This window comes from Monodon monoceros, unplaced genomic scaffold (genome assembly GCF_005190385.1).
Source record: "Monodon monoceros isolate NGI ecotype Baffin Bay Population unplaced genomic scaffold, NGI_Narwhal_1 Super_Scaffold_14, whole genome shotgun sequence".
In the NCBI taxonomy this organism is placed as follows: Eukaryota; Metazoa; Chordata; class Mammalia; order Artiodactyla; family Monodontidae; genus Monodon; species Monodon monoceros.
In genome coordinates this window covers 54,268,550-54,288,680 of record NW_021703770.1, presented here as the reverse complement: position 1 = coordinate 54,288,680, position 20,131 = coordinate 54,268,550, and the positions used below count along the sequence as shown (strand labels likewise).

General features: G+C 33.2%; 1 protein-coding gene across 1 annotated transcript in view; it reads left to right on the top strand.

The window, feature by feature from the left end:
• ZC2HC1A (zinc finger C2HC-type containing 1A) overlaps positions 1–15,032 on the top strand; it is a 43,352-nt gene extending 28,320 nt beyond the window's left edge. Inside the window, exons 8-9 of the mRNA XM_029222640.1 lie at positions 7,817–7,924; positions 14,311–15,032. Of these exons, the coding sequence (XP_029078473.1) occupies positions 7,817–7,924; positions 14,311–14,476 (274 nt within the window). The 3' untranslated portion in view covers positions 14,477–15,032. The remainder of the gene's footprint in view (positions 1–7,816; positions 7,925–14,310) is intronic.
• Positions 15,033–20,131: the final 5,099 nt, after the last annotated feature.

The window sequence follows — 20,131 nt, the reverse complement described above, 5'->3', positions numbered from 1 at the left end:
ATAGTCCATAATTATTACTATCAAATTGAAATTTCTCAAACTTTGTAAATAATGTAAAAATACATTATAAAGTAGATTTCTCATTGTACTTTTTCAAAATTTATTAACACAGTAACCCCTGATGTAGATAGATGTATAAGTTCAATATTAAAATCAACAAAGGTGATTTTTTTTTTCATAACTTGAAACATCTAAGGCCCCTGAGGGCAGGCCAAACATGTAATAGAGAACTCCTGGTTCCTTTACTTGTTTTATTCACTTCCTTAAGTCAGTTACTGATGGTGTGCAAGACCAAGAAAGACATAGAGAAGGAAGGAACTTTGACCAAAGAGCAATCAGTTGGGTTTAAAACTTTAAATTGCTTTTGAAAATATGTCACTACTTTTGCAAAGATTTCAGTTTCTTTTCAAATATCCCTTTATCTTGTTCCTGCTTTGACTTATCTTTAGTGCTACTGAAGGTATAGGGACAGAAAAGAAGGGGTTTAATAGAAAAGGAGACATGAGCAAAGAAGTGTTCTTGTTCACTGAAATAAATATGAAGATGGTAAATGGTCTGGATCCGAGTCAGTTTAGGGAACCATTTAAGTATTTGAAAGGTCTTCTTTCATAAACTGATAATTTTACCTTTTAAATTTTTTATTGAAGTATAGTTGATGTACAATATTATATGTTTCAGGTGTACAACATAGTGATTCACAATTTTTAAGGTTATAATCCATTTATAGTTCTTATAAAATATTGGCTATATTCCTTGTGTTGTTCAGTATATCCTTGTAGCCTGTTTATTTTATACATGGTAGTTGGAACCTCTTGGTCTCTTGCCCCAAACACTCCCTCCCTCCTTCCGTCTCCGCACTGGTAACCACTAGCTTGTTCTCTATATCTGTGAGTCCGTTTCTTTTATGTTATATTCACTATTTTATTTTTTAGATTCCACATATAAGTGATACCATACAGTATTTGTCTTTCTCTCTCTGACTTATGTTCACTTAGCATAATAATACCCTCCAAGTCCATCCATATTGTTGCAAATGGCAGAATTTCATTTCTTTTTAAGGCTGTATAGTATTCCGGGGTGTGTGTGTGTGTGTGTGTGTGTGTGTGTGTGTGTGTGTGTGTGTGTGTATTCATTACATATGTGTGTGTATGTATGTGCATATATATGTATATATCACATCTTCTTTATCCATTCATCTGTTGATAGACACTTAGGTTGCTTCCATATCTTGGCAATTGTAAGTAATGGCACTATGAACATTGGGTGCATGTATCCTTTTGAATTAGTGGTTTTTTTTTGATCTGTACCCAGGAGTGGAATTACTGGGCCATATGGTAGTTCTATTTTTAGTTTTTTGAGAAACCCCCTTACCGTTTTCCACAATAGCTGCACCAGTTGACATTTTCACCAATAGTGTACAAGGGCTCCCTTTTCTCCACATCCTCACCAACGTTTGTTGTTTGCGGTCGTTTTGATGGTAGCCTTTCTGACAGGTGTAAGTTTTGATAGCTCATTGTGGTTTTGATTTGCATTTCTCTGATGATTAACAATGATGAGCATCTTTTCATGTGCCTGTTGGCCATCTGTAGGTGTCTTTGGAAAAATGTCTATTCAGGTCTTTTGTTTGTTTTTTTTAATGTTGAGTTGTATGAGCTGTTTATATTTTGGATATTAACCCCTTAAGGGTCGTATTACTTGCAAATACTTTCTGCCATTCAGTTGCTTGTCTTTTTGTTTTGTTAATGGTTTCTTTTGCTGTGCAAAAGCCTTTAAGTTTAATTAGGTCCCAGGATAATTTTAAAATGTATTTAATTACCCCAACATTGACTATTATTTCACGGTATTTAAAATATATATGTAAGCAAAATTTATATGTAAAAACACTTAAATATATAAATTCATTTATATAAAATTATATTTATTAAAAATTATAGAAAATACATTATGTATAAATTTATGTATTATATAATCTTGATTACATTATGAAATTTTTAAATTTTATTTTTGTACGGTTAGACCTTGATAATAACATAACAGTAGCAGATTTTACTGGAATATAAGTTCAAGTGATTTGAGCTTAATACAACATATGCTAACATTTAGCCTAAGTAACATTTGAACACACACATACATATACATAGGTAGATATATCAATTGAGTTGAATTTCATAACACAGGTATGTGGTACGGTAAAATCATCATTGGAACTGCCTTTTAATTACGTTTTTAAAATCTGAAAAATACTAGCAGTTTTTTCATATATGGAAAATATGTAATATTCCCACTAGATAATTACCTTTAGATTTTTATTAGATTTCACTCATCTCCTTTGTTTTATCGTACATAAGATTTTAATAGTTCTTATCATGTTAGAGGAATCCATTTTTAAAATGTTTCTAAATTTTTAAATTTTAATTGCAATAACTTTTTTCTGAGGTAGAAAGTAAGAGCTTTTATTTCTTTTTCCAAATCCACAGATGCCTTTTGTGAGATAAACACTGTTTGGAACAATAATGTTTTGATTGTTATTAAGTAATTTAAAGAGAAATCTGATTTCTTAATTAAAATTCGAAATAGGTGAATTTTCCAGTAATCTCTCACAGATAAAGCCCATAAAATTAATATTCTGAGACATGAGTCTCAGAATTAATGTTCTGAGACTAATGTCTTGGAAATTTCAGAAAATTTGATACATATACATATATTTAATGGAGGCATCTAAAAAATCCTTTAAAATGTTTTTGGGAGTATGATGTAAACACCTAATTTAAGTATCACCACCAGCAAAATATTAATATCACCTTTTACATCAAAATGCCTTCTGTGTATAGGGTACTGAAGGAACAGAAAGTGGATAAAATGTGTCCTTCCTTAGAGACCCTTATTATCTAGAGGAATGAACAAATTCTTTTTAGACACTAAACTCCTTAGTAAGAACAAAGCATCAGGTCTGTCTTATTTGCCACAATATCCTCAGAATTTAGCACAGTGCCTGATACATAGTAGGTGTTCAGGGTTTAAATGAGTTTAAAAAAAAAAAAACCCTTTTAAAAAACTATACTTTTTTTTTTTTTTTTTTTTTTTTTTGCGGTACGCGGGCCTCTCACTGTTGTGGTCTCTCCCGTTGCGGAGCACAGGCTCCGGACGCGCACGCCCAGCGGCCATGGCTCACGGGCCTAGCCGCTCCACGGCATGGGGCATCTTCCTGGACCGGGGCACGAACCCGTGTGCCCTGCATCGGCAGGCAGACTCTCAACCACTGCGCCACCAGGGAAGCCCGATACTTTTTAAGTTATCAAGCAGTGATGTGTCATTCAGTAGTCATTTAAGACAGTTCTAGTTTCCTAATTTAATTTTCCCTGCTCCCTACTATGAATGGATATTGGTTGGTGATAATAGAATTTGTTTGATGTAAAACAATGAGTTCTTTGCAAACCTGTAGTTTTTCTGTTATTCACTAGCCGGAAATCCTTTATACTTTTGGTTAAAAAAAAAATTAGTAAGCTTCAGATGGCATGGCCACTTAACATTTTTACATGTGATTTTTAGAATTGCCATCCCCATTTTCATAGGATCATGTTTTACATTTCTCTGGATAAATTTTAGATATAGTCATTCTTTGTTAGAAAGTCAGATAGGGATAAAGATAAAAATACATTATTTGATTCATTATTTTATATTTGGAATTTTTAAAGGTAGGTGAAATCATAAAATAATGAAGAAAACAGAGAAAGGTTCTATGATTCAAGGAAGGGGAAAATTAGATTATTTGTGAGCTCCACAAGAACAAACGTCAAATCTGTCTTTATTTACCAGACTAACAACTTTCAGTTCATCTCTGGCTTCACAAATTTTCTTTGAAACAAATCCTTCTAAAGTTTTTTTTATTGATTCCATTGCCCTGCTATGTATAATTAGTGTGGGATTTGTTAGGATATTTATCAAAACTGGCAGGGTGGCCTGCATAGTCAGAATATTCATATCTAATAATGGACATTGTATGAACTATCTGAGGATTCTTTTTTGACGTTAGTCCTTACCCTGGCAGATAATTAAGAGCTTGGGGGTTGGATTTCTGATGAACCAGAATAATGTCTTAAAAAAATTTTTTTTTAATATAAAGAAACAAACAGTAGCATTCTCCTTATGGGTACACCTTTATATATTTTAATAGTAAGATGGACAAGTTAGGCCCTCCACTTCGAACTGGAAGACATGTGCAAAGGTTGCATGACAGTGATACAAAATCAGACAGTGCCATCAAAAGACATGAGTTATTACCCATTTACAAGTAAGTATTTGTAACTCAGTTTGATTAATCTTTTTCAGATATTTCCTTAAAGGCTTTATATAATGGAATACTGTAAATTTGTACATTCCTATACTTAAATTTTTTTTATTTTAATCATTTTTAAGCCAAGAAGTACTAAATACTCTTCTAGGATTTATCACACTTTGATTTTTGATGAACATTTCTATTGTCCTAAATCTGTTTTTAGAGCTTTCATTTTATTCCATTAAATTTTAATTTTTAGAGGGTTGAAATAGGAGTCACCTTCAATAGTTGTTATTTTTATGAAGCTCTTTTTTAGGAGTAACATTTTTAAAAGAAGAATACGGGGAATATTACATCATATATAACACTGTTAGATTATCTTTTAGTTAAGCAGACGATAAATTATTATAAAAAAGCTGGAGAAAAAAGAAATCTTAGAAAACATTCAATCCAGGATCCTCAGTCTTTTTGTTAGATGGTTACAAATTCCACATAAAACAGGGAAAAGGTTATGACACTGCCAAGCACACTCCCCTCTGTGTACTGGCCTAGCAGACTGAGTGAGGCAAGAGTGGCAGTGGCAGTCTTGGAGCTCTCCTGCACAGGCCTTCAAGGTTTACTAGTTTGGGCCCCCAAACCAAGTCTAGCCCTCTCAACTTAAAATGATGAACTTAGGGTCTCATAAGTTAAACTACTTATTAACATTGAAAAATATGTTGTTAAATAGAGTTTGCTTAGTTAAATTTTAAACCAAGGCCCGCTACAACATTCTCTTAACACTAGATTATAATAAATTTAACTAGATATACAATAAAACAAAGATGGGAAAAGTCTTTGATGCATTAGCAGCCGTCATGTGTTATTTTTAAGTAGTTAGTGATAAATCCTAGAAGGAAAAATTTGTGCCCTGAGCCTTTTTCTTTGTACTCCAACTCTCTGTACCCTCTGAAGCAGATCTCAAAGAAACAGTGATTAGCAGTGAGGTAGATTAAGTGCAGTTCCAAAATTAAACCTTCTTTGTTATTGCTTGAACTACAGCAGGCAGACTATAGATACATAATATGGGTAGCACTTTTCAGACTCTGGCCAGGAAGAAAAACGTGTTGACCATGTGAGACTGGGGCAACGTGTTTTAAGTACTGCTCAAAATGGTTCTAGTTCTCCAGTCTCTTAAGAATGGTTCTCAACATTCCGATTCTACTTCATAGATATTACTAAAAGTACACGATTGGCATTGAATAGTGGCAGCTGTAGTTGATAACCTTATATTTTTCTTTAATTTTTAAAATTTTCTAATTATTTGAATAACTATTGATAATGAAGTTGTGTGTGTATATGCATGGGTTTGTTTGCATTATCTATATATCTCATATACATATTATATGAAGGTGATAGGATTTCTAACAAGACTTTATTCTAGAGCCCCCCCCAAAAAAAGAAATGTGTCCTTCCTGATTCTCTTATAACTCTTATTACTTGGAGGAATTGCCATCCTTTGGCAATGAATTTTCAGAGATTGAGTTCCTAAAAAGGCATGTGATAGTTCTACAACATCCCTAGAGAGGCTGTATAAAAGTAGAGTAGAATACACCTCATGGATGGGCTTGCATATTGAATATAAGATTTTTAATAAGACCCACCTAAATTCAAGTTGAAACACTCTGGCCATGTAATAGCTTTGCACTTAATCTCTGAATATGAGTTTCTTCGACTTTAAAATGGGAATAATATCTTCTGAGATTTTTGTGAAGATTAAAGAAGCAAAGTATGTATAGTACCTGCTATCATATTTGGCATGTAATGGGCATTTGAAAAATAGTAGATGTTGTTATTTCCTGCATGTATTTTGGAGATAGCCCTTTAAAATTTTGGGAGACTCTCTCCAACTTTGCTGTGTAAGTATAAAAGGAAGAATTTCAGCCAGTTTGAGAACTTCCAATGTAAAGGCATTTTTTAAAGTATCCTACTTGATCATATAACACAACATTGCTTATCTCTGAATGAAAAGATTTGACTAAATTTCTAAAGAGTGGGAGGGAATTAACACTGTATTGAACATCTTACCCCTGGTTCTGCAACATACTGACTGTGTCTGTCACCTTGGGTAAATTACTCTTTGCCTCAGTTGCCTCCTTTGTAAAATGGAATTATTAATCCTTCCTACTTCATAGGATTATTTTGAAGATTAAGTGAGTTTTATATGAAGGCAATTAGAAAAGTAGCTATACCAAACGTAGTAAGCACTGTTATATAAATGTTAATTTGTAGTGGCAATAGCCATAGTAGTAATAGTAGTATTACCACCATCAACTATGCTAAATGTTTATAAAAATTACAATTTATATATCTAACTTTCTGTAAGATAAGCGATGATGGTCATATTTTATAAATGAGGGAACTTGGACTCAGAGAGGTTGCCACTACCAGAGAGTTGTTCAGAACAAGCTTTCTTTGATTCTGACAGTTTCAGAAAGGGAATTCAGTTATGATCCAACCACAACTTCTTCTTTACTGGTAACAGGTAGCCCAGGCTGTATAGTTGGTGAAATTAAATCTTTATATTAACCCACTTATTTTAGTTGCTCTTTCCAACAACAGACTTTCGTAAATAGAATATTATCCTTTTAAAATGGTTAGCTGATTTTTTTAACCACACCTCATACGCTTTTAACATTATTATTTAACAGTTATTCATAGGCGCTTAACAAAACACATCTCTATTTTGAGGGAACTGTAGATTTCAACTTTTAAAAATTTGAAACCTTTTAGAATGATTAACTTATAAATTTCATCTGAAGAATATATACATATGTCAAATGATTTTATGTACCATCAAGATAATGTTAGTAAATGCAGAATGCTTTGGTTTATCCTTAGTATTAAGGATTTCAGTTTTGAAATAATCATTTGGATTTTAATCTTTTGAATTTACCTCTCTACAGCTTCTAATTATTATTATTTTTTATTGGAGTATAATTGCTTTACAATGTTGTGTTAGTTTCTGCTGTACAGTGAAGTGAATCAGCTATATGTATACCTATATCCCCTCCCTCTTGGACCTGCCTCCTACCACCCCCTCCAGCCTCCCCCATCTAGGTCATCACAGAGCACCGAGCTGAACTCCCTGTGCAGCAGGTTCCCACTAGCTCTCTGTTTTACACATGGTAGTATATTTATGTCAAACCTAATCTCCCAGTTCGTCCCACCCTCCCCTGCCCCCTGTGTCCACATGTCCATTCTCTACTTCTGCGTCTCCATTCCTGCCCTACGTATAAGTTCATCTGTACCATTTTTCTGGATTCCACATATATGTGTTAATGTACAGTATTTCTCTTTCTGGCTTACTTCACTCTGTATGACAGACTCTAGGCCCATCCACATCCTTCACATGACCCAATTACATTCCTTTTTATGGCTGAGTAATATTCCATTGTATATTTGTACCTAATTATTTTTCTAATCATGTAAATAAGCAATTCGAGAAAGAAATGCTTACTATTCAATAGGTTTTTCATTATGCCATCTCTTTCTCTCTTCTAGAGCTAACATCAAACCTCGAAATTCCACACCACCTAGTTTGGCTAGAAATCCTGCCTCAAGTATGCTTGCAAGCAAAAGAAAAACATATACTGAGAGCTACATGGCCAGGTATGTTTAGCTCTGATATTCTAATAACTAAAAATGAGTATATGCTGCTTTTCAAGGACCATATACAAAAATTTCTATCAGGCTATTTATAGAAAATCTAATTTTTCCTTTGCTATATGATTTAATTTGGCTTTTATGTTATACACTAAAGAAATAGTTTGGGCATAAATAATGTTTTCTTATACCTTATAATCTTTATGGTAAATACTCAAGGATGTTTGTTCATTTACAGTGGATGCATTTGTTTTTTATGTCTTAATTTTAACTGCAACATGCTTATTTTTACCTCTAGAAATTGAATTGACCCTTTACACCACTGCTACTATAATTTTCAGCAGCGTTTTAATACATTTAAATTCCCCTGCTGAGATTGTGATTATCTATGTACTTCCCTTTCTGATCTGTCACAGTATTTGTACAGCTTCGACATTCACTCTGTTTTTAAGCATATAATGAAATCATTTCAGTTATATTTATTTTTTATATGTATCCCAATTTATTCCAGAAAGTTTTAAGGAAAGGTACAGAAGGCCATGATGTATAGTGAGATACGGCATTTTTTTTTTAAATGAAGGAAGAATAGGAAAAGGAAAGACGAGAAATGGAAAAAGGAATGGGGTTAGTCCACAAAATGTGTGTCATGAGACCCTGGAGATGGACTAGCCCTGGGCCACAAAGTGGAGTTTGAACTTTGTTTTAGGAGCCAAAGTACAGGAGAGGATAGGAGTAGTTACATGATTCATGATGTCTAAAACAGAAAAATAAATCACTTTCTCTGTGAAAGTACAACTAGTTCTGAGGCTTCAAAAATTCTCCTTTGATTTCTCATAAGGAGACACTGGATAACTTAATTGTTAACTTCTTAATTAACATCCCCACTGAATCCATACTAAATATGGCAGTGGATTTCATAGGGTGTTTTTTTTAAGGTGCCCTCAATGCAGGCCTATAATGTGACATCCTATGATTCACCAAAACCAGTTGTGATGTGGGTGTGTTATGTGTAACTGTATATATTGTCTGCTTTTGTTGTAAGTATGTAACATGTACATAGTCATTATTCAGATTTAATCCGGGGATAGATTTTCAAGTATCTAAGATGATAGCTCTCCATTCTGGTTGCCCATTAAAAAGAAGCATCTGTGGAGCTTTCTGAAAATGAACACGTCAGGGTCCCTCCCTGAGATTTTGATTTCTTTAATTTGGAGAGTGGGATCTGGGCATCTGTCATTTGGAAAGTTTTGAGAGTGATGCCTATGCATAAGATGAGGACCGTAGAGGGATTGGTGAATTGCTGTCTTTTCAGCTAGATTCTGTAATAAATATTGTTTGTCTCACCTGAGGTTTTAATACATGTTAAATATCAAAGAAGTTAACTTATGTTTCTTAGAGTCCTGGAGTGTGGTTGTACTATGTTGTTGTATATGTGTGGAACCATGTGTTTTGAATCAATGCCGAGTATAAGATTAACATTCTTATAAAATGGAAAACTTAATAAATACATATGATTGAATAAAAAGATCATTTTATCTTTCCAAAGAGGTGGACAAAAGAAGTGTCAACAGGCAGGAGTAAAATTCACATTAAAAAATGTTTGGCTTATTCTTTTTTTTTTTACTTTTTAGAGCTTTATATGTGATAGGAAGGCTTGAGCCTTACTCACTTGACTTATACTCTGCCCCCATCCCAGACAGAAATAATTATAACCATAACAGATAGAGAATTCTCGGATATTTACTTTTCTGGCAGTGTGATAGACTACATTTCCAGGACAACCCCTCCCACCCAAAACACCTAGAAATGCTGGATAAAAAAGAAAAAATATCTTTCTGAATGTATAGCTTAGCTCTCAGAAAAGTAACGGGAACTTCTACAGACGAGGTCAAATTGTAAATTAACTGTCACACTGCAGCTACATTTGAGGTTTTCTGTGATCTTCACTATGTAGAGACTTGGGTTTTAAGGTCATTGTGGGAGAGAGGAGTTGACTTCTTGGACTTGTACAAAATGGAGTGTTAAAAACAACTTTTCCTTACCCTTCCCGCCGTGCCTCTGCTCTAAGCCAAGACTCTTGAAAGATTCAGTAAGGAGTCTTCTTAGACTCAGCCAGAGATACTTATATGACAGTATATTACATTTGTCACTGGAATTGTTTACAGAAATATAGGATAATAACAGGGCAGTGTCAGGTGTTTCTCTTTCATGGGAGCCCTTGCAGCGGTCCTGGAGCTCGTCTTCCTTGGCTGTCTAGCTGACAGCTTAGGTGTGAGAGAATAAGTTCTCATAGGTGGGTGTAGGGACAGTTTAATGAGAAATCCTTTGTCCCCAAAGGGAACCAGTATCTCATATAACAGTTTCATAGGCATAGCTTCCAGGTTATCCTGAGGGAGATATCCAGTTTCAGTGGACTGCTTATAAACACCGTTGCCTAGAAACACAGCTGGCATTTCACCTATATTGGGTTTTCATTAAACAGAGCTAGGAAGTTATCCCAAGGTCAAATATGTACACAGAAAAGGAGAAAGAGTGCGTTAACCCTTCTCTCACAGTATTCAAAGGGTTATCTCTCAGTGAAAGGATGGACTAGGAAAAAAAAATTTTTTTTACCACCCAGGAATAAGAGACTCCAAGGAAACTTGTCTGCCTCAGCCATGGCTCAGAGGGATGTGAGAATTCCCACCAATAATTCATAACTATAGGCGCACCTTCCCATGAGTTTAACGTTTGAAAGCACAACATCTGCATATTCTAAGAAATTCTTAACTGAAAAAATAGCTTAGATACTCTTGGTTTAAGAGCTTCCTTGGAGCTTGTAAAAGCAAAAGCAAAAAGAATCATCTATGGTGTGAAATGCTGTTAACCCAGGCCTCCTGATTCGCACAGGTAAATAAACATGAGCTTGCAATTCTGAATTACGGAACACACATGGAAATTTCACACTGTACAAGGAAACAAAGAATCAGTCATGAAAGCAAAAAAAAACGAACACATGTGCCCATGACTTATGATACCGAAATCATCATAATTATGACTTGTAAAATAAGTCAGTTTGAAGTATATAAGGAAATAAGACAGGGAATTGAAGTCATTAACAGTGATAATATACTATCAAAAAAAGATTAGAGCATCTTTACAAAAGAACCAAACAACTCAATATAAGGGAAAAAAAACCTCAAAAGATGGTGTTTAAATTGTAGATTAGACTCGGCTGAAGAAGAGAGGAGTGAACTAGAGGAAAGATTCGAAGACATTATCTAGAGTGTAGTCCTAAGAGAGAAGGAAAGCGTGAGAGAGATTAAAAATCATAGGTGGTAAAATAAGGTCTAAGATTTGTTGAGTCAGAGGTCGAAAGAAACTAGAGTGAGTGAGAGGCAACATTTGGATAATTTATACCTGAAAATAATCCAGGATTAATGAAAAACATGAGTTCTCATAATCAAACAACAACAATCCCAAGCAGGACAAATAAAATGAAAACAACATGTAGATGCATTGTAATGAAACTTGGGAAGACAGACCATGAGAAGGCCTTAAAAGCAGCCACAGCGGAAAGACGTTACTTAGACAACGTGAGGATCACCCAGCTAGTACAGAGCTCGCTTGCAACACTTGGAGCCAATAGACAATGGAATCAATCCACACGTTCAGGGTGCCGACGGAAAATAACTGTGGACCTTTGATTGTTCTCAAGCTTTAATGTGCATCAGAATCCCCTGGAGCACCAATTTCAACACAGCTCGTTGTCCCCACCTGAGGATTTCAGAGTCAGTGGGTCTGGAGTGGGGCACAGGTTTGCATTTATAGTAAATTCTCACTTGATGCTGATGCTGCCAGATTAAGGACATCACTTTGTGAACCACTGAACTATACTGTCAGTCTAAGAATGAAAATGAAATAAAGCTGTTTTCAGACAAAAAATATTGAGAAAATTTACCAGCTGTAGACCGTGACTAAAAGAACATTCAAAGGGAGTATCTTGGGAAAGAGTAAAGTGTCCAGAAGAGGAGGAATTTTGCAAGGCGGACTGGTGTAGAAATCAGTAATTAAGTAAATCTAAACTAATAGTACATGAAATAATAAAGATAAAACAGAAATTAATGAAATAAAAAGATTATAATGGAGAGCATTAAGGAAAAAAACTGGTGGTCAAATAGGAGCTTCCTCCCAGACGGTGCTCAGCAACTGCAAGAGATCCTGATGAAACCAGTAGATCCGAATCTTGGCTTCTGTATCTTTGTTGGCAGGAGGTAGAGAGGGAGCTTCAGGATTCTGTGTGGTACTTCACCTTTAATTAATTCAAATTCTCATCAGCCTGCTGTCATCAGGTTGAATTTTGTCAGGCCCTTTGTTCTAATTTACTTCGTTGTCACAACATGCTCCAAACTCTTTCATTCTTCATCCCCTCTACTGCAATCCTAACGGCTCTGACCAGTCTCTGCCACCCTGTACCATGTCCTCTTTGCTTTATTGTTTTCTAGCTGACATGCTATATATGTTATTTATGTTGTTTCTTCTCCATAAAACTAAGCTCCCTAGGCACAGGGATTCTTATCTGTTTTGTTACTGCTCTTAACTCTAGGATCAAAAGGAGTACTTTACGTAAACTAGGCTCCCAGTAAATATTTTTAAATGAATAAGTGAATGAATAACACATGATGAAGACTCACAAAACGAGAAGGTTGGTTGATTTAAAATGATAAACTTCTCAAGATGGATCAACAAAAAAGGAGAGACGGTACAAATAATATGCAGAATGAAAAGAGGAATGCAACCACAGATGCAGCAGAGATTTAAAATTGTAAGAACAACTTTTTGCCAGTAACTTGAAACAGATAAAATGCACAATTTCCTAGAAAAATATAACTTTTGAAAACTTATTTCAAATGAACTAGAAACTATAATCATTAAAGAAATTGGATCAGTAGTTAAACTGTGCTTGCTTCCTCACTACACGAGTGCACGTACACACACATACGGTGTACACACACACACACACACACACACACACAAAATGGGCTCATGATAGTTTTATATAGTAAGTTCTACCAAACTTTTCCAGAGGAGTGAGGTGAAAAACAACATTCTTCAACTTATTTTCAAAGGTTAGTGAAACCGTGATATCCAGACTAATGAGAGAATGCAAAATTATGATCAGGCTTACTTATAAACTTGAAAATACATATAAAAATCTCCAAGAAATTTATCAAACCCAGGCCACAGACGTGAAATTCATGACACTGTAGATTCATCACAGAAAATGATTAATTTAACATTAGAAAGTCTATTAATATAATTTTTCACATCAACAGATGGAAGGGTTAAAAAATATTCGTCAAATAATAATATATGATTTACCACCTATTTTTGATTTTTTTAAAAAAGCTCTTAGAAAATTGGGAATAGAAGGGAATGTCGTTAAACTGACAAGAATGCTAGATTTACTAGAACCCTACATCACTCTTCATATTTAGTGGTGGCATGTAAGAAGCATTTTCTGTAAAAGCAGAAATAACACAAGAATGTCGGCTATAATTTCTATTTTAATCTAGCTAGTGTAGTAAAAAAAAAATAAAATTACAAGACATGGAAATAAGGACACAAAACTGTTATATTTACATATATATATATATTATGATTATATATAGAATACCCAAAAAAAGACAAATTAATAAATAATAATGAAGTCTTTTAATAAATTTGCTGGTTTTCTTATCATTATATTGAAAGTTATTGCAGTCTGTTTATCAGCAACAAACAGAAAATGCAGTCTTCAGAAACACACACACACACACACACACACACACACACACTCTCTCTCTCTCTCTCTCCCCCCGCCCCTCTCTCTCTCTCTCTCTCTCACTCACTCAAGGTATTTAGGAATCAATTTAAAAACCAAGCAAGAAGTTTAACTTTGATGGAGAAAATTACAAAACTTCAAAGATGTTCAAACCTAAGTAGAAATATACCTTCTTTATAAAATAGAAAATTCAATATTATAAAGCTATCTATTCTCTCCTAAATCAGTGTATAAATTCTGTGCCATTTTCAAACAAAGTTTATGAATCCTGACAAGTTCTTTTCATATGAAAGAACAAAAGCCTAACATTAGCCAGGACAAGTTAAAGAATAATGCATGAATGATTTATGAAGCTATAGTAATTAGTGTGATACTGATTCAAGGGTAGACAAATAGAACAATGGATCATGATGGAGTGGTTAGAAAAAGACCCCATGGATTTTGTTTAATCTGAACTAGAAGAATATTAACAATGAGATTAAGCAAGCTTTTAGTTACACTTAATATTATGTTCTGTTTCCCAAGGCTTACAGATTGAAAACTACTGACATGAACTTGGTGTTTCTACTTTCTTTCTGTACCTCCCCAGGCCAGATGGAGACTATGTCTCTTCACTTAATGGTGGAAACGTTAAAGTCATTGAAGGAAACTCAGTGGGACACTTACCAAAATTCTGCCATGAGTGTGGGACTAAATACCCTGTAGAATGGGCAAAGTTCTGCTGCGAATGTGGCGTTCGAAGAATGGTTCTGTGAACAGAATCCAAACAGGAAAAGAGCTAAGTCCAGAATTTTATGACTGTTGCTGCTTGGACATCTAGAGCACTTCCTCTAGTGATCTTGTGCTAAAATCATTCATAATACTTTTTTCAACAGTTTTTGGAGCATAATCCTTTGGCTGTGTAATGTGTGTGTGTATATATGTGTGTGTACATATACTGTATATAATAAATACCTGACAACCTAAACTGTGCCATACAAGGAGATGTTCACTTATCAGTCAGAAAATAATTTCAAGTGGAATCATTAACTTAGGTATTACTTTTCTGTTGTTCTTAAAGCACATTAAGCGTACCTCCACCAACTCTCAAACACTAGTGCTTAGCCCTTTAAGTTTTAGGATGATCATTACTTTGAGCAGAAAATCAGAATAAACATTTTTATTATTGGTGCCTATTTTCAGATAGTATCATTTAGGATGGGATGCTTGGAATTTTGGAACTGAAGAGAATATTTTTAGTTACACTTAGTTATGTGAGTCATTTTTCTGTAGAGTTCTTTAATTATTCATTTTATAAATATTTTTTAGAAGGAGAGGGGAAAAAACCCCCTGTGGTCTCTGTTGCCCTTTACTCGGTGTATTATTGATTATATAATTTAGAGATCTTTGCTCAGTTCTTTAAAATGCAATTATGCAATTTTTTTTTCGGAGATACAAGGCTGAAAATACAGATGTATCTTATTCTAGTTATAGCTGAATGATTTTTTAACTCTGTGTATTAGTTGAACATATATTCTTTCTACTGCTAATTGTCTTCACATTTCACTTTTTTCCTTTCTTTTCCATAAACTCATGTCTGAACAGTAATTTTAATTTGCTACTTCATTTTTGCAAAGTTTGCATATTAATTATTTTAATAGAAGATGCAAAAAACTCCTTGCAAAATCTTGCATTTATATCTATGTACTTGATTTAGAAGAAATCATATTAATGGATTTTAAAACAAACCATCTCACCTAATAGACAGTAACTTCAATAATTAATCATTAGTGCAGGGCATGCAGGTTTAAAAGGATTTGAATTTTAGTCACTTGAAGTACAGTTATATGTAGTTATGGGTAGGTTAAGAGAACATCTAATTTTTCCTACTCATATTTCCTTTCTAGTGTTAAGCACTGAATCACCATTCACATCACAATAAAAAGCCACTGAAAATGCATTGCTTTAATGGATAGCTGATTTATTATGTAATTAAACATTCACAAAAATGTAATTATATTCCTCTTTAACTTTGACTAAAATACCGCTTTTAGTCATTGTCGCTTTCAGTGTAATTAGTATTTAGTAGTAGACATCTTTGATTGCTTGTGCAGCCATATTCAGTAATTCAGTAGTAGTTTCTGTCGAATCAAACCTAACAGAGCCTTGATCTTATTATAAAGGTACAAGCAGATCTGTTATAGGTAGTTTCTAACTTATTTATGATCCTGATCAATTGTAAGGATCGTTGTAGAAATTTGTGGCTTATAACTTTCTCTGAAATTTATTTATACATATGCTTTATAATTTTATTCATTAGTTTTTTTGTTTTGGGTTATCCAGGGGATAACTTAGTAGGAATGGGAATTATTTACCTTATAGTTTCTTTCCTTTCCATTAATTTTTTTTCTGGTTGCCTTTATTCAGTTATATTGATCAAAAGGAAGGGTCAAAAGTCAAAAAAAATATTACAGCTTATTCCATCAACTAGAATAAGCTGTAATAAATTTAGGAGAATAATGTACATATTAGGATTCCATTTCAATAGTTTGTTCTTCTGTTCTAATTATCATAAATCATATGAAGAAGAACTTCAAACTCTTGTCTTGATCTAGAATTGAGCACTGTCTTCTTTCAACTATGTTTTTAAAGATCACATTTTTTGTCTGCCCAAGGAAGGGATAGATGAATGAGCTTAAAGTGGCACATGTTTGTTTCTCACTGAATTTTACTGTGGCAAGTAAATGTTATAATGTGCTACATGGAAATGGGTTGGTAAGAAATCATCTAATTCCAGAACCCAGAGATTATTATAAACAGTAAGTAGGTGAAATATATTTATGAATTATGAACCATGATGCAATGTATTTAAATGAATTTTTATATTACTTGCATATATTATTCTCATGTTGATTTGTTGTGCAATAGTTCAGTTTTTAAGAAATTTTCCTTGATCTATGCATCACTTATTTTATTTTTATTTATTTTCACAAGTATTTTCCATTGTGGTAGGATAAAAATATGACTGTAAGCATAAATTAAAAATGTAAAAATTGCTTATGTAATATTCTGAAAGTTATTAGCTTGGAAAAGTAAGATTATTATGGCTGTTGTCTCTTGTTCACTGTTTTTTAATTACAAATAATGTCTTCATTTTTGAACCTATTCAATAAAGACATGAAGCAAAAAAATGCTAGTTGGTTTTCACTGATGTCTTATCTTTTATCCAGAAACAGGTAGAAAGATAGGAATGTACTGAAATATAAAGAAAATATTCGAAGTCAGAATATAGACTTTTTAATGAGAAGAGTTTTCTTTGGCAGTTTTTTTGTGCTGTCAGCTTTTAAAGAAATTATTACTATTTTATTGAATTGAAATGTTTTATAACTTCAAAGCATTATAAATATGTTTCTTCACAAGATTTTTAAGGCATAGAAACATTCTCTTCATAGCCAATAAAATTTAGCAGTTGACAAGGTTGATAGGAAACATTATGGATATTTCTAATTAGGTAATATACAGTTGAATGGCAGAAAGTATTTGTGATGAATACTTAGTGATTTAGATCATCATATTTAAAATTTTAAACAGGAGCTGTCTCTAGTGAAAATATGATCAGATTAGACATGTTTAATTTGCACTCAATTTTCCTTAGCCTAGAGGTGGACACTTCCTACCATGAGTAGAAGCTTAGGGAATGAAAAAAGAGTAGAATAGGTACGTAGCTACAGAAAGTCAGCAGAACTCTTATGTCTTTATTAGCATTGCAGATATATGTATTTTTATATGCTAAGTATATTTTCAGTTTTTTAATGGTAAGTGTAATTTTAGTACTAAGATAGGTTGATTTTTTTCAACTGACTATGTTATTGCATAGAGCGGTGGAGAATCATTGAAACAAAGTTTATGGTAGCCACACTCATTTTTATTTTCATTTAGAAAATTTTTAGTTAAATATTATTGTCATGATATTCATTATTTTTATACAATTTTGCTTTTATATGTGAATTGCTTTTTTGCCACTAGAGGGTGCTTTTGGATAATTTATATTGCCAGCCTCCAGTTATTACTTGAAGGCCGCTCAGCAATAAGTATGATATTTTTTTGATAACGTGAAATTACAGAGATTTATAAGATGTAGTTTTTTGCTGTTTATTTTGTCGTGATTTTAATATCCCATATGTTTTTTGTTTGTTTGTTTTTAAGAAACCTAGGATAGCTCATTTTGGGTACCAGCCTGGCAGTTTTTGATAGAAATATTTCATATTAACACCTCACATAATTTTGTTAGCAAAATTATGTATCTCAAACATATTACTTATGCACATTACCAAATAATTCTTGTACTATTACTTTAACATTTCATCTTAATTGTATAACAGTTACAGTCTCCTTTTGAGATGGGGATTTTTTTATTTCCTTCAATCAGCTAGTCTTAACATTATATCTAACATGCGCAAGTGACATCGATTTAGATAGGAGCTAAATAAGTGGTTAGACCAACTAATGTAAGATGCACAAAGCTAAAACTTTCCAAACAGTTAAAAAAATGCTTTACATGTTCTTAAATCTATGAAATGCTAGGAATCAAGAGATAAAAGTAAAATGTGATTTAGTCCCTGTCTTGAAGTTGATAATTTATTTGGAAAAGCTGTTATATAAACAGACAATTACAACTTAGGACAAAAAGAAGGATTTTTAAAAATTGAAGTATAGTTGATTTACAGTGTTGTGAAAGGATTCATCTTAATGGAACTTTTCCTTATAAAAGTACCAACAAAATGCTTTATTAAGTGTTGAAGCTTCTTATCACAAGTCATACAGTTGACCATTTCCTATTTTCTTTTTTTTTCCTTCCTTGTCCCAATGCTTAGGAGAAAACTTGGTAGAATATAAGTGAGAGCTGCACCACCTTTTAGAGGGGAAAAGGCAAGTGGCAGTGGAGAAGGATATGTGTGTGGTGGGGTCTGGTCAGAGCTGTAAAATGTGAACTACGTGGACTGTCCTGAGGACTGAGGAAAATCAGTACTGAGTAAAAGTTACTGAAAATTCCAGCTGTTCAATCTTATCTCACATAACTCTTCACTTTAACTTTCACTGTCCTTTTTTTTCCCTGTCCTTTTTTTTTTTTTCTCCTCTCTTTGCTCCGTTTCTATGCCTGTTTTGAATCTGCAATAATAAGGCCAGGGATAGGAGGCTGCCAGTATTGGTGAGTAGATTATACTTGTCAGTGAAATGCTGATTTTCACTCATCAAATCAGCGATTTTAAATTATAATAAAACTGAAAACCGTCTGGGGCGTTAAGATAAATGTCCTTATCTACTGATGGCGGACATATAAATTGATGATACTTTTTGAAGAAGTGGACTAAATTTACTTTAAAAGCCTTAAAAATACACATGCCTCATAACCCAGTAATTTTATTTTTAAGATGTATTTCTTCTTGAAGGAGTAATCTAAAGAAAAATATTTATGCAGAAGACATTTAATAGTACTACTATTTGTAGCGATAAAAATTAGTAAGTTAATGAAGCACTTTCAAATAATTTTTAATGGCATGATGAGGTTATGTTTTATTAGGACAAATAGCCTAAAATAGGGAATGTGTGTAAAATATGATTCCAGCTATATAAAAGATTGCACAAATAGGCTTGAAATATATTCCTTATCATATTTTCCTTGTTTCTACTAAGTATTTGTGATGTTACATATTCTTTATATTTTTTGTATTGTCAGTTTTTAAATGAATATATAATACTTTTTTAATCTTTAAAAAATGAGGGTTATGTTTTTCAGAATCACTTGTATGTGATAATCGTTTATTTAAAATCACTACCTCATCTTCATTTGTTTTCTGACATTCACAAATGTAGATGATAGCCCTTGTAATATAGTTAAGCTAGTTTGTTTCTGATACCTGTTGCTGAAACTGGTTTCTGTCAACTCTATGTATAATTTTAATAAGATAATTTTTCTTGAATTTTAGTCGTATTATATTCTTGTATAGGCCTCCTTCCCTTAACTGTTTATTACCTGTGATTTGAAGAGTCCAAGGAATACAAGTGAAATTTTAATTTATAGAGCATAAAGTAAAAATTAAACCTGGTCTAAATATTTTAGAGGTTTTTTTGTTTTTTGCCTTTCCATTGTTGAGCTGTGGGGGCAAAAAAATACATGTGTGTGTGTGCGTGTATGTGTGTGTGTGTATATCTGTGTATGTGTGTGTGTGTATATCTGTGTATGTGTGTGTGTGTGTATATGTGTATGTGTGGGTGTGTATTTGAAACATTCACATCTATTTTCACATACCTACTATACTTTAAAACTTTAAAGATTTTTTTAAGTTATCTTACTTTCTTCTCCTTGTTATTTTAATCAAGAAGAATACTTTGAGAACCAGAAAGTTTTAAAAATAGATTTCCATTTTTAC